The sequence below is a fragment of the Nicotiana tomentosiformis genome, chromosome 6 (genome assembly GCF_000390325.3).
Source record: "Nicotiana tomentosiformis chromosome 6, ASM39032v3, whole genome shotgun sequence".
In the NCBI taxonomy this organism is placed as follows: Eukaryota; Viridiplantae; Streptophyta; class Magnoliopsida; order Solanales; family Solanaceae; genus Nicotiana; species Nicotiana tomentosiformis.
This window is the reverse complement of record NC_090817.1, coordinates 27,922,390-27,936,255: the sequence shown is the minus strand read 5'-3', so window position 1 is coordinate 27,936,255 and position 13,866 is coordinate 27,922,390. Positions and strand designations below refer to the sequence as shown.

General features: G+C 42.2%; 1 protein-coding gene across 1 annotated transcript; it reads right to left on the bottom strand.

The window, feature by feature from the left end:
• Window positions 1–5,262: 5,262 nt before the first annotated feature.
• LOC138893722 (uncharacterized) lies at window positions 5,263–12,565 on the bottom strand. Its single transcript, XM_070178376.1, has 6 exons — window positions 12,323–12,565; window positions 8,173–8,458; window positions 7,771–7,895; window positions 7,168–7,686; window positions 5,983–6,120; window positions 5,263–5,505 (listed from the first exon to the last, which is right to left on the bottom strand). Exons 1-6 carry the CDS (start codon window positions 12,563–12,565, stop codon window positions 5,263–5,265), a joined length of 1,554 nt encoding a protein of 517 aa, XP_070034477.1.
• Window positions 12,566–13,866: the final 1,301 nt, after the last annotated feature.

Sequence of the window (13,866 nt, the reverse complement as noted above, 5' to 3'; positions counted from 1 at the left end):
TCTTGTCTTGAATATACAATTAACAGTTGTATATTTGAACTTGGTGGTTTGGTTGTACTTGCCCTTCTTTCTCAGGTAGTAAAATATAATATCAATATGTTGTATATAAAATTAAATACATAGCGTCAGTACATTGAATTAAAAACAAGGAAAATAAACTTCATTGAAGAAACTGAATATATACAGGTATTGTGTATTGAAGAAACCCAACATAGAACTAAATGCTTGCTGAAAACAAATTGAATATAGGGCATCCAGTTAAATATCTACTGATGAATACAGGTAATTGTTTAACTGTGCATACAGGTAAATACATACTATTAAAAAAATGATGCACTAAATAGTGTATACAGTTAAATACATACTGATGAATACACACTACACATAACAAATTGCTAGATATAGCATTGAAAAATAATGAAGTTTGAGATAAATTGTTATCATTGATTATAGTGCATACACCAAAATATATTGAATTCAATGAAAGCAGAGAAAATACTAACATACATTGAATATAGTATGTTAATGTATTTTTGTTAATATCGAATACATCTGAATACATTGTGTTCAAAAACATGAATACAAAATTTATATGACAAGAACAAAACAGTGAAACACAAATATTGACAAACCATGTATAAAATATGAAATGAACTTAATGTACAAGTGTTATATCTTACATCGCCATTCCATAGTTGACCGTCAAATGAGAGAAGGTAAAACCAATTTTTTGAAGTGACTTCATGAACTCCAAAATCCAACGGTATAGGCAGTGTTGACTTGTGTTTCTTGTAATGGTCTTCTTTATCCTTTCTACAAAGATTTAGAAAAAATATTATATTCATATAATAATTGATAAAAATCATACATTATTGTCATGACCCAAAACCTAACCCGTCGTGATGGCATCTATCGTGATACTAGGCAAGCCGACCTTTCCAAAATACTTTCAAAATTTAACAGATATGAACTAAGACATTTAAGTGCGAAAAAATAGCCTGACATCGGGGTGTCACTGAATCATGAGCATCTAGATATACAGTCTAATAAAACAGTGTCTAAGTATCAATACATAAAAGAAGGAAATCATAGAAGGAGAGACAGGCTCTACGGACGCCGGCAGCTACCTTGTAGTCTCCGATATTCGATCGCGCACAAACTCAACGACCTCCGTGATCAAACACACCTGGATCTGCACATGAAGTGCAGGGTGTAACAAGAGTTCAACCAACTCAACAAGTAACAGAAATAAATAAGAAACTGAGAAGGTACTGACGAGCTATACAATTACAGTTCATTTTCAATAATTCCAGCAAAGAATAGACATGGTTTTAAATTCGGCAGTTCAAATCAAATCAGTTTTATACAGTTAAAGTGCAGGTAAATCCGGATATAGAATCTTTTAGAAATTTCACGACAATGACAGATTACAACTAAGTGCATCAACAAATGAAAAGACAAGTACGGCTTCTCAGGGAAACAGTCACTCAACCCGTCACAACAGCTCAATCACTCGGCTCTCAGCCCTCAGTACTCACACTCAAAAGGTACCTTCGCTCACTAGGGTGTGTAGACTTTGGAGGGGCTCCTTCAGCCTAAATGCTATATCGTTGCGGCGTGCAACCCGATTCCATAATATATAAAATGCCATAAGGCTCGTTGCAGCGTGCATGCCGATCCATATATATATATATATATATATATATATATATATATATATATATATATATATATATATGCAGTCCTAAGGCTCGTTACGGCATGCAACCCGATCCATATACATACAGCTCTTAGGCTCGTTGCGGCGTGCAACCCGATCCAAATACATACCTATAGCTCACAGCTCGGCACTCAGGCCCTACCTCAGTCACTAACCTCTCCAGTCTCTCGGGCTCTCAGAAATCATAAAGATCAGCCCAAACAAAATAACATAGTGTATCAACAAGAATAAAGAAGAGACTGAGATATGATGCGCAAGTAAAACTATGACTGAGTACAAGACAGTAATTAGTAAATAATTCAATAAGTACGTGACCTCTGCGGGTCCCAACAGTACTATCACATATCCTAAGCATGATTTCTAATATGATTTGTAGTCAAAGTTCTATAACAGAGAGAGAATAGGTAATTAACAATAGTCTATTCGACTTTACAGTTTGACGGGAAGGACCAAGTCACAATCCCCCACGGTGCACGCCCACACGCATGTCACCTAGCACGTGCTTCATCTCCAAAATAGTCACATCATACCAAAATTCGGGGTTTCATACACTCACGGCCAAATTTAAATCTATTACTTACCTCAAACCGCGCAAAATCCTACTCCGCAATGCACTTGCCCCTCGAATCAATCTCCAAATGCCCTGAATCTAGCCACAAGTAGTACGATATAATAAATATAAGCTAAAAGAATCAATTACATAAGAAAAACACGAAATCATAAGCCAAAATTCGAAATAGGCTCAAACCCGGCTCCCAGGACCACGTCTCAAAATCCGATAAAAGTCACAAAACTCGAAAGCCCACTCACTCACGAGTCTAACCAAACTAAATTCATCAAAATTCGACATCATTTGGTCCTCCAATCCCCAAAATCCACCCTCCAATTATCAAGCCCTAAACCTCCGAATTTCACTTCAAAATTTCGCTAATTAGGTAGGGAAGTCAGTATGGAATCAAGATTTATGATAAAAAAACGAGTACAAGAAGCTTACCTCAATAATCCCCTCGAAAATCTTCTCCAAAGTTGCCTAAGTCCGAGTCTCAAATGGTGAAATAAGAGTAAAATCGCAAACCCTTGCCTTTAAACCTTCTGCCCAGACTTTTCGCATCTGCGGACCCACTGTCGCATCTGCGATGCCGCACCTGCGGAAATCCATCACAGGTGCGGATTCCACTTAAAATCACAGATTCCGCTCATGCGGCTTCAAGATCGCATATGTGCCTATCGCAGGTGCGGAAACCCATCGCATCTGCGGCTAAAACTTGCACATGCGCCCAGTTGCCCACTTTTGCGACCATCGCAAGTGCGGGAAAATCTTCGCACATGCGGCTTCTGCTCAACTTCTCCTTGGCAGCTTCTACGGTCCCATTCCTGCTTCTGCGAGCTCGCACCTGCAGTTCCCACTCCGCAGGTGTGATTACACCAGCAACAACAGCATTACAACTGCCCTTTTCAAATCCAAACCAAGTCCGAAACCTCCCGATTTCCACCCGAGTCCCCCGGCTCAACCAAACATGCCAACAAGTCATATAACCCAATGCGAACTTAGTCGAACCTTAGAATCACTCAAAATTACATCCAAAACATTGATCACACCCGGATTCAAGCCTAAAGAACTTCTAAACTTCTGAATTCCGCAAACGACACTAAAACCTACCAAACCACGTCTGATTGACCTCATATTTTGCACACAAATCATATTCAACATTATGGATATATTCTAACTTTCCAAAAATTCGACTTTTACCATTTCAAGCCTAAATTAGCTACATACCTCAAATTCACAGTTCGGACATGCTCCTAAGTCTAAAATCAGCAACGGAGCTAACGAACCCGATAGAACTCCATTTTGTAGTCGTCTTCATACACTTCTGACTACGGTCAAAATCTTGAGACTTAAGCTTCTGTTTTAGGCACTAAGTGTCCCAAAACACTCCGAAACCAAAAACAAGACCCCCCGACAAGTCACATAAGCAGAAACAGATAGAGGAAAAACAGTAAATAGGGGATCGGGGCTAATGCACTCAAAACGACCGGCCGGGTCGTTACATCCTCCCCCTCTTAAAACAATCATTCGTCCTCGAATGAGCATAGAGACATACCTGAAGTGATGAAAAGATGAGGATAATGGCTGCACATACCATGCTCAGTCTCCCAAGTCGCCACCTCGACCAGCTGACTTCTCCACTGAACCTTCACGGAAGCAATTTTCTTCGATCTCAGCTTTTGAACCTCCCTATCCAAGATCACCACCGGCTCCTCAACATAACATAAATCCTTGTCCAACTGGACTGAGCTGAAATCCAATACGTGAGACGGATCGCCGTGATACTTCCAGAGCATAAAAACATAGAATACTGAATGAACTCCAGCTAGACTGGGAGGCAAGGCATGCTCATAAGCAACGTCCCCAACACGTCGCAACACCTCAAATGGACTGATAAACTTCGGACTCAGCTTGGCCTTCTTTCTGAATCTCATAATACCCTTCATGGGTAGCATCCAGAGCAAGACCCTCTCTCCAACCATGAATGCAACATCGCGAACCTTCCAATCTGTATAACTCTTCTGTCTGGACTGGCTGTGCGTAGTCTATCCTGAATCACCTTGACCTTTTTTAGAGCATCCTAAACCAAGTCTGTGCCCAATAATCTAACCTCTCCCGGCTCGAACCAACCCACTGGAGACCTACACCGCCTACCATACAGAGCCTCATACGGTGCCATCTGGATGCTCGACTGATAACTGTTGTTGTAGGCAAACTCCGCTAGTGGAAAGAACTGATCCCACGCACTGAGTATATCCTTTAATATCTGAATAGTGCACTCGGACTGTTCGTCCGTCTGAGGGTAAAATGTTATGCTCAACTCCACTCGAGTACCCAACTCATGGTGTACGGCCCTCAAGAACCATGATGTAAACTACGTACTCCGGTCAGAAATGATAGATACTGGTATGCTATGAAGCCTGACGATCTCGCGGATATACACTCGAGCCAGCTACTCGGAAGAATAGGTAGTCATCACTGTAATTAAATGAGCTGACTTGGTCAGCCGGTCCACAATCACCCAAACTGCATCAAACATCCATTAAGTCCATGGAAGCCCAACAACGAAATCCATAGTGATCCGCTCCCATTTCCACTTCGGAATCTCTAACTTCTGAAGCAACCCACCTGGTCGCTGATACTCATACTTCACCTGCTGGCAATTTAGGCACCGAGCTACATACTTCACTATGTCCTTCTTCATTCTCCTCCACCAGTAATGTTGTCTCAAGTCCTGATACATCATTGTGTCATCCGAATGAATAGAATACCGCGAACTGTGAGCCTCTTGGAGAATCAACTCACGTAAAACCTCTACATTGGGCACACATAGCCTGTCATGCATCCTCAATGCATCATCATCCCCAATAGTGACCTTCTTAGCATCACCGTGTTGGACCGTGTCCTTAAGGACAAGTAGATGGGGGTCATCATACTGACGCTCCCTGATACGATCATAAAGCGAAGACCAAGATACCACACAAGCCAATACTCAACTCGGCTCAGAAACATCCAATCTAACAAACTGGATAACTAAGTCCCGAACATCTAATGCCAATGGCCTCTCTGCTGCTGGAAGATATGCTAAGCTCCCCAAACTCTCTACCAGGCAACTCAAGGCATCGGCCTCCACATTGACCTTCCCGAAATGGTACAAAATAATGATATCATAGTCCTTAAGAAGCTCCAACCACCTCCGCCGACGCAAGTTCAGATCCTTCTGCTTGAACATATACTGCAAACTCCGATGATCAGTGTAAATCTCACAATGGACCCCGTACAAATAGTGCCGCCAAAGCTTCAAGGTGTGAACAATAGTTACTAACTCCAGGTCATGGACAGGATAGTTCTTCTCATGGGACTTCAACTAGCGCGAAGCATAATCAATCACTATACCCTCCTGCATCAGAACACACTCAATACCGATCTGTGAGGCATCACAATACACTGTGTAAGAACCAGAAGCTGATGGTAGAACAAGAACCGGAGTCGTGGTCAAAACAGTATTGAGCTTCTGAAAGCTCTTCTCGCACTCCTCCGACCACCTGAAAGAAGCACCCTTTTGGGTCAATTTAGTTAAGGGCGATGCAATAGATGAGAAGCCCTCCACAAAATGGCGGTAATAACCAGCCAAACCGATAAAACTCTGAATCTTCGTGGCTGAGGACGGTCTGGGTCAACTCTGAACCGCCTCTATCTTTTTCGGGTCTACCTGAATACCCTCACTGGACACCACATGTCCCAATAACGCCACTGAACTGAGCCAAAACTCACACTTGGAGAACTTTGCATAAAGCGTCTCCTCTCTCAATCGTTGTAACGCAATCCTCAGATGTTGCGCATGCTCCTCCTAGCTACGAGAGTACACCAGGATGTCATCAATGAATACAATAATGAATGAGTCAATATAAGGCTGAAACACATTGTTCATCAGATGCATAAACGTTTCTGGGGCGTTGATCAGCCCAAAAGACATCACAAGGAACTCATAATGGCCATATCTGGTCCTGAAAGTTGTCTTAAGAATATCTGAGTCCCAAATCTTCAACTGGTGATACGCTGACCTCAAATCAATCTTGGAGAACACCCTCGCTCCCTGAAGTTGGTCAAAGAGATCATCAATACGCGAAAATGGATACTTGTTCCTGATTGTGACCTTGTTCAACTGTCTATAATCAATGCACATTCTCATAGTACCATCCTTCTTCTTCACAAATAGAACTGGTGCACCCCAAGGTGACACGCTAAGCCGAATAAACCCCTTATCAAGGAGTTCCTAAAGCTACTCCTTCAATTCCTTCAACTCCACCGGTGCCATACGATATGGAATAATAGAGATGGGCTAAGTGCCCGGCACTAAATCAATACCGAAATCAATATCCTTGTCAGGCGGCATTCCCGGCAGGTCTGCAAGAAACACATCTGGGAAATATCGCACCACCGAAACAAAATTAATAGCAGGGGCCTATGCACTAACATCCCTCACAAAGGCCAGATAAGATAGACAACCCTTATCAACCATCCACTGAGCTTTCAAGTATGAAATCACTCCACTAGGAACATAGTCTATAGAGCCGCTCCACTCAACCCTCGGTAACCCTGGCATCGCCAACGTCACGGTCTTAGCGTGATAATCTAGAACAGCATGACATGGAGACAACCAATACATACCCAAAATCATTTCAAAATCGACCATACTAAGCAACAAGAGGTCCACTCTAGTCTCCAGACTCCCAATAGTCACCACACATTACCGATATACACGGTCCACAATGATAGTATCGCCCACTGGAGTGGATATATTAACAAATGAAACTAGAGACTCATGGGGCATATCTAGATAATAAGCGAAATACTAGGATACATATGAATAAGTGGAACCAGGGTAAAATAATACAGAGGCATCTCTATGGAAAACAGAGACAATACCTGTAATCACAGCATCTGAAGCAATGGCTTCTATTTTGGTAGGAAGAGCATAGAAACGGGCATGGCCTCCCCCTCTCGGGTGGCCCCTAGCTGACTGGGCTCCACCCCGAGCTGGCTGAGCGGGTGGTGAAAAAACTGGTGATGATGTCGTAGACTGGCTCATCTGCTGAGCCGGAGCTCCCGTAAGGCGGGGACAATATCTCCTGATGTGGCCAAACTCTCCACACTCATAGCAAACCCCTGGTGCTGGTGCTGGTGCTGGTGCTGGGGACTGAAGGGAGCCCTGAGCACCGTTATAACTGGTAGAAAGACCTGGCATATACAAGTCCTGACCCGATGGAGCACAGAACGAACTTTGAGCTGAGAGAGCACTGAGAGATGAATGACTCTGCTGATAACTATGTGAACCATGGCCAGATGATGCACCATGGTGAACTGGGTGATCCGTCTGAGCATGTCTGAAAGGACGACCTCTACTGTGGTGGAACTACACCATAGAAGGAACACCGCTAAATCCACCCCATCCATGAGGCCTCTTGGCCTTCCTATCGACCTGCTCCTAGATGCAAACCATCTCAATCTGACGAGCAATATCGATAACCTCATCAAAAGTAGCATCAGACACTCTATCTCTAGTCATACGCAATCGCAGCTGAATATCGAGGCCATCTATGAACCTCTTGATCCTCTCCCTATCTGTGGGAACCAACCAGATAGCATGTCGGGCAAACTCTGAAAATCTCACCTCATACTGCGTCACAAACATATCACCCTGACGAAGCTACTCAAATTTTGTGCACAGCTCCTCTCTGTGGGACTGAGGCACTAACTTCTCCAGAAAGATAATGGAGAACTGCGGCCAGGTAAGGGGTGTTGCGCCGGCCAACCTACGCCTCTCGTAAGCCTCCCACCAACTAAATGCAGCCCCTGAGAATTGAAAGGTAGTGCAAGACCCCACTGGTCTATAGAATACCTGCCGTACGGAGTATCCTCTGACACCTGTCTAAGAAACTATGTGCATCCTCTCCCTCTGACCCACTGAATGATGGAGGTTGAAGCCTCCCAAACCTCTCCAATCTACGCTGCTCATCCTCAGGCATAGCAGGAACAACATAATCCTGAGCAGCGGCAACCAGCTGGGCTGGTGGTGCCCCCGATGTCTGGAATCCCCGTACCACCTGCTTTGGTGTGTGGGCGGCGGGAGTTTGAGCGCCTCCCCCGGCCTGAGAAGTGGTTGCTTCACCCAGAACAGAGACCGCCTGAGAAAGACTGATACACGCGGTCAGAAACTGAGCTAAGGCCTCTTGAAGGCCTGGAATCACAATAGGCACGGGTGGTGCCTGATATGGTCCCACATGCTCGTCCACAACTAGAGTTGCTCCTGAACTGGGCAACTGATGGATCTGCAGGTACTGCCCCAGCTGTTGTGCGGGCTGCACCTCTTCCCCTACCGCGGCCTCTACCGTGACCTTGGCCTATCGCGGCCCTAGCAGGTGGTATTGGTAGTTGTCTGTCCTGCCCCGTACTACGAGCCCTCACCATCTGTGAGAGAATGAAACAATAGATGTTTAGTCACCAGAATCAACAGATTCGTACGACAAGAATTCAAGAATGTGAAGTTTTTCCTAAGGGTTCTGCGGCCTCTCGAAGATAACTACAGACATCTCTGTACGGACCTGCTAGACTCTACTAACCCTGCTCATGACTCGTGAGACCTATGTAACCTAGACTCTGATATCAACTTGTCACGATCCAAAACCAAACCCATCGTGATGGCGCCTATCGTGATACTAGGCAAGCCGACCTTTCCAAAACACTTTCAAATTTTAACAAAAATGAACTAAAACATTTAAAATAACCGGAGTTTTTCATAAAAACGGGGGTAAAACCTAAAAAAACATAAGTGTAGAAAAATAGCCCGACATCGGAATGTCACTGAGTCATGAGCATCTAGATATCCAGTCTAATAAAATGGTGTCTAAGTAGCAATACATAAAAGAAGGAAAATATAGAAGGAGAGACAAGGTATGCGGATGCCGGCAGCTACCTCGTAGTCTCCGGTACTCGATCGCGCACGAACTCAATGACCTCCATGAACAAACACACCTCGATCTGCACATGAAGTGTAGGGTGTAGCATGAGTACAACCAACTCAGTAAGTAACAGAAATAAATAAGGAACTGAGAAGGTAGTGACAAGCTATACAATTATAGTTCATTTTCAATAATTCCAGCAAAGAATAGACATGCTTTCAAATCCGGCAGTTCAAATCAAATCAGTTTTATACAGTTAAAGTGTAGGTAAATCCGTATATAGAATCTTTCAGAAATTTTATGACAATGACAGATTACAACTAAGTGCATCAACAAATGAAAGAGCAAGTACAGCCTCTCAGGGCACCAGTCACTCAACTCGTCACAACAGCTCAATCACTCGTCTCTCAGCCCTCAGTACTCACACTCAATAGGTACCTGCACTCACTAGGGGTGTGCAAACTCCAGAGGGGCTCCTTCAGCCCAAGCACTATATCGCTGCGGCGTGCAGCCCGATCCCATAATATATAAATAGCCATAAGGCTCGTTGTGGCGTGCAACCATATATATATATATATATATATATATATATATATATATATATATATCCCTAAGGCTTGTAGTGGCGTGAAACCCGATCCATATACATACAACCCTCAGGCTCGTTGCGGCGTACAACCCGATCCAAATACATACATATAGCTCACAGCTCGGCACTCAGGCCCTGCCTTAGTCACCAACCTCTTCAGTTTCTCAGGTTCTCAGAAATCATAAATATCAACCCAAACAAAATAACATGGTGTATCAACAAGAATCAAGAAGAGACTGATATATGATGCGTAAGTAAAACCATGATTCAGTACAAGACAGCAATTAGCAAATAATTCAACAAGTATGCCACCTCTGTGGGTCCCAACAGTACTATCACATAGCCTAAATATGATTTCTAACATTATTTGCAGTTAAAGTTCTATAACACAAAGAGAACATGTAATTAATAATAGTCTATTCGATTTTAAAGTCTCACGGGATGGACCAAGTCACAATCCCCCACGGTGCACGCCCACACACCCGTCGCCTAGCATGTGTGTCACCTCCGAAATAGTCACATCATACCAAAATCCGGGGTTTCATACCCTCATGACCATATTTAAAACTGTTACTTATCTCAAACCGCGCAAAATCCTACTCTGCAATGCCCTTGCCCCTTGAATCAATCTCTAAATGCCCCGAATCTAGCTAAAAGCATTACCATATAATTAATATAAGCTAAAAGAATCAATTCCAGAAGAAAAACACGAAATCATAAGCCAAAATCTGAAATAGGCTCAAACCCTGGCCCCCAGGCCCACGTCTCGAAATCCGATAAAAGTCACAAAACCCGAAATCCCACTCACTCACGAGTCTAACCATACTAAATTCATCAAAATCCGATCATTTGGTCCTCCAAATCCCCAAAATCCACCCTCCAATTCTCAAGCCCTAAACCTCCAAATTTCACTTCAAAATCTCGCTAATTAAGTGGGGAAATCAGTGGGGAATCAAGATTTATGATAAAAAAACGAGTACAAGAAGCTTACCTCAATAATCCCTTCGAAAAGCTTCTCCAAAATCACCTAAGTCTGTGTCTCAAATGGTGAAATAAGACTAAAATCGCGAACCCTTGCCTTTAAACCTTCTGCCCAGACTTTTCGCATTTGCGGACCCACTGTCGCATCTGCGACGCCGTACCTGCGAAAATCCATCGCAGATGCGGATTCCACTTAAAATCCCAGATTTCGCTCCTACGGCTTCAAGATCGCATCTGCGCCTATCGCATGTGCGGAAACCCATCGCATATGCGGCTAAAACTTGCACATGCGCCCAGCTACCTGCTATTGCGACCATCGCAGGTGCGGGAAAATCTTCGCACATACGGCTTCTGCTCAACTTCTCCTTGGCTGATTTTGCGGTCCCATCCCCGCTTCTGTGAGCTCGCACCTGCGTTTCCCACTTCGCAGATGTGATACACTAGCAACAACAGCACTATAGTTGCCCCTTTTTAAATCCAAACCAAGTCTGAAACCTCCCGAATTCCATCCGAGGCCCCCGGGACCACAACCAAACATGCCAACAAGTCATATAACCCAATACAAACTTAGCCGAACCTTAGAATCACTCAACTCAACATCAAAACATCGATCACACCCGGATTCAAGCCTAAAGACCTTCTAACTTCTAAATTCCGCAAACGACACTGAAACCTACCAAACCACGTCCTATTGGCCTCAAATTTTGCACACAAGTCATATTCAACATTACGGACCTATTCCAAGTTCTGAAATTTGAATCCGACCCCGATATTAAAAAGTCAACCCCCTCGTCAAACTTTCCAAAAATTTAACTTTCGCCATTTCAAGCCTAAATTAGCTACAAACCTCAAATTCACAGTCTGGACACGCTCCTGAGTCCAAAATTACTCAACGGAGCTAACGGAACCGACAGAACTCCATTTTGGAGTCGTCCTCACACACTTCCGATTGCGATCAAAATCTTGGGACTTAAGCTTCCGTTTTAGGGATTAAGTGTCCCAAAATACTCTAAAACCAAAAACAAGACCCCCCTCCCCCCAACCTCCCGGCAAGTCACATAAGCAGAAATAGATACGGAAAAAATAGTAAATAGGGGATCGGAGCTAATACACTCAAAATGACCGGCTGGGTCGTTACAATTATAGATCAAAAAAAGAAACTTACTTTTGATCATGTTTATCCAGAAGACCATCACGAACCCATTTCTCAAATTCTTGAATGACTAACGTATGATGTAGCCCCGATATTAAATTATCTTCAAAGGGGTGTTTCTTGTCAAATATGGCAGTCAACTTTACTGAGGTACTTGTAGTCCATCGTCGTCATTAATAGCTATATTTAATTATAGTTATCATGAGGAAATATATCAACACTTTGTAAAACATAGTTTTTGTATAAGAATTTACTAACCGACCGAGTCGAAGTTTGACTCGTAAGGCGAAGAATACCATCGACTTGGACGTTGAGTCCTATGAGAGGGTAAAGGGGTTGAATCAACAACTTTTACTGCTTGATGTACCACAATTCTAGTGTCTGGAATTTGACTTGGAAGGTACTCATCCGCCAACTCAAATTGTGATACATGTATTTCTTTGTCAGTTTCAAGTGGTATGACAAAAGGCACCTCCGATGGAGTAGGCCCTTCCTTTCTTACTTCACCACATAGAGGATTAACCTCAGTAGATGCATCTAATGTGTCTCTAGTAAAATTAGCTTGTGGGGGTTCATCGGCATGAATGTCGGTGTTCAGCTTCCTTTCCATAACCTTATAATACCCAATAGAATATATTAATATAGCGCATGTTTTACATAATTGTATTTGTCAGATTAGTAAAAAACATTCTTCTCAAATTCATAGTAGGCGTATAGACTTGTAATCTATTAATATATTTCCATGTATATAAGTGTATTCTGAATAATGTATTTTGTTGTATACTTGAATAAAATGAAGAATAGTAAAGGTTGTTTTTATAATATATATTTATTCACATCATGAATACAAATATAACATTGTGTTTACATGTATATATGTGTATTATGAATCATGTATGTTGTTGTATACATGATTAAACTGAAGAATTATAAATATTGTTTTGCAACATGTATTTATTAAATCATGAATACGTATTTAACACTGTATTGACATGTATATAAGTGTATTATGTAACATGTATTCATATAAATATAAGACTGTATTCACATGTATATAAGTGTATTCAGATTATAGTTACATAAAACATATATAGACTTGCATATATACTAAAGAGGTTACAAAATGTTAACCTCTGAATTCTCCCCAACAGTTATATCATGTTGTATTTAGCATTTGGGATTATCATGCAAGTTGTCCTCGGTTGACATTTGAATACCACCATCATGTGTAACGACCCGATCGGTCGTTTTGAGCATTTACGCTCTTTTAAACTATTTGAAGTCTTGAATAATTTTTTACGAGGTATTATTACTTGTGTGAATTGTCAGTTTTGGTTTTAAGATATTTCGGAGTTAGCTTGGAAGAATGAATTTCATGTTGGAAATTTAAATTAGAAAAGTTGATTAGATGTGGACTTATGTGTAAACGACCTCGAATCTAGATTTTGATGATTCCAATAGCTCTGTATGGTGATTTTGGACTTAGGAACGTGTCCAAAAATATTTTTGGAGGTCCGTAGTAGAATTAGGCTTTAAATGGCGAAAGTCGAATTTTCGGGAAGTTTGATCGGGGCGTTGACTTTTTGATATCAGGGTCGGAATCCGATTTTGAAAATTGAAATACCTCTGTTATGTTAATTGTGACTTGTGTGCAAAATTTGAGGTCAATCAGACGTGATTTGATAGGTTCCGGCATCATTTTTAGAAATTGAAAGTTTCAAAGTTCATTACGCTTGAATCTGTGTGTGATTCATGTTTTTAGTGTTGTTGGATTTGATTTGAAGGCTCGACTAAGTTTGTATAATATTTTAGGACTTGTTGGTATATTTGGTTGAGGTCCCGGGGGGACCTCGGGTGAGTTCGGATGCTTAACGGATCGAATTTGGAGGAGGAGCTAAAGCAGTTGGGCAT

Coding starts and splice junctions, on each gene's coding strand:
- LOC138893722 (XM_070178376.1), bottom strand. CDS start 12,565: ATGGAAAGGAAGCTGAACACCGACATTCATGCCGATGAACCCCCACAA. Junction 8,459..12,322: donor TTCCAGACACTAGAATTGTG/GTACATCAAGCA, acceptor AGTCTTTCTCAG/GCGGTCTCTGTTCTGGGTGA. Junction 7,687..7,770: donor TTGCTCGTCAGATTGAGATG/GTTTGCATCTAG, acceptor TCTATGGTGTAG/TTCCACCACAGTAGAGGTCG.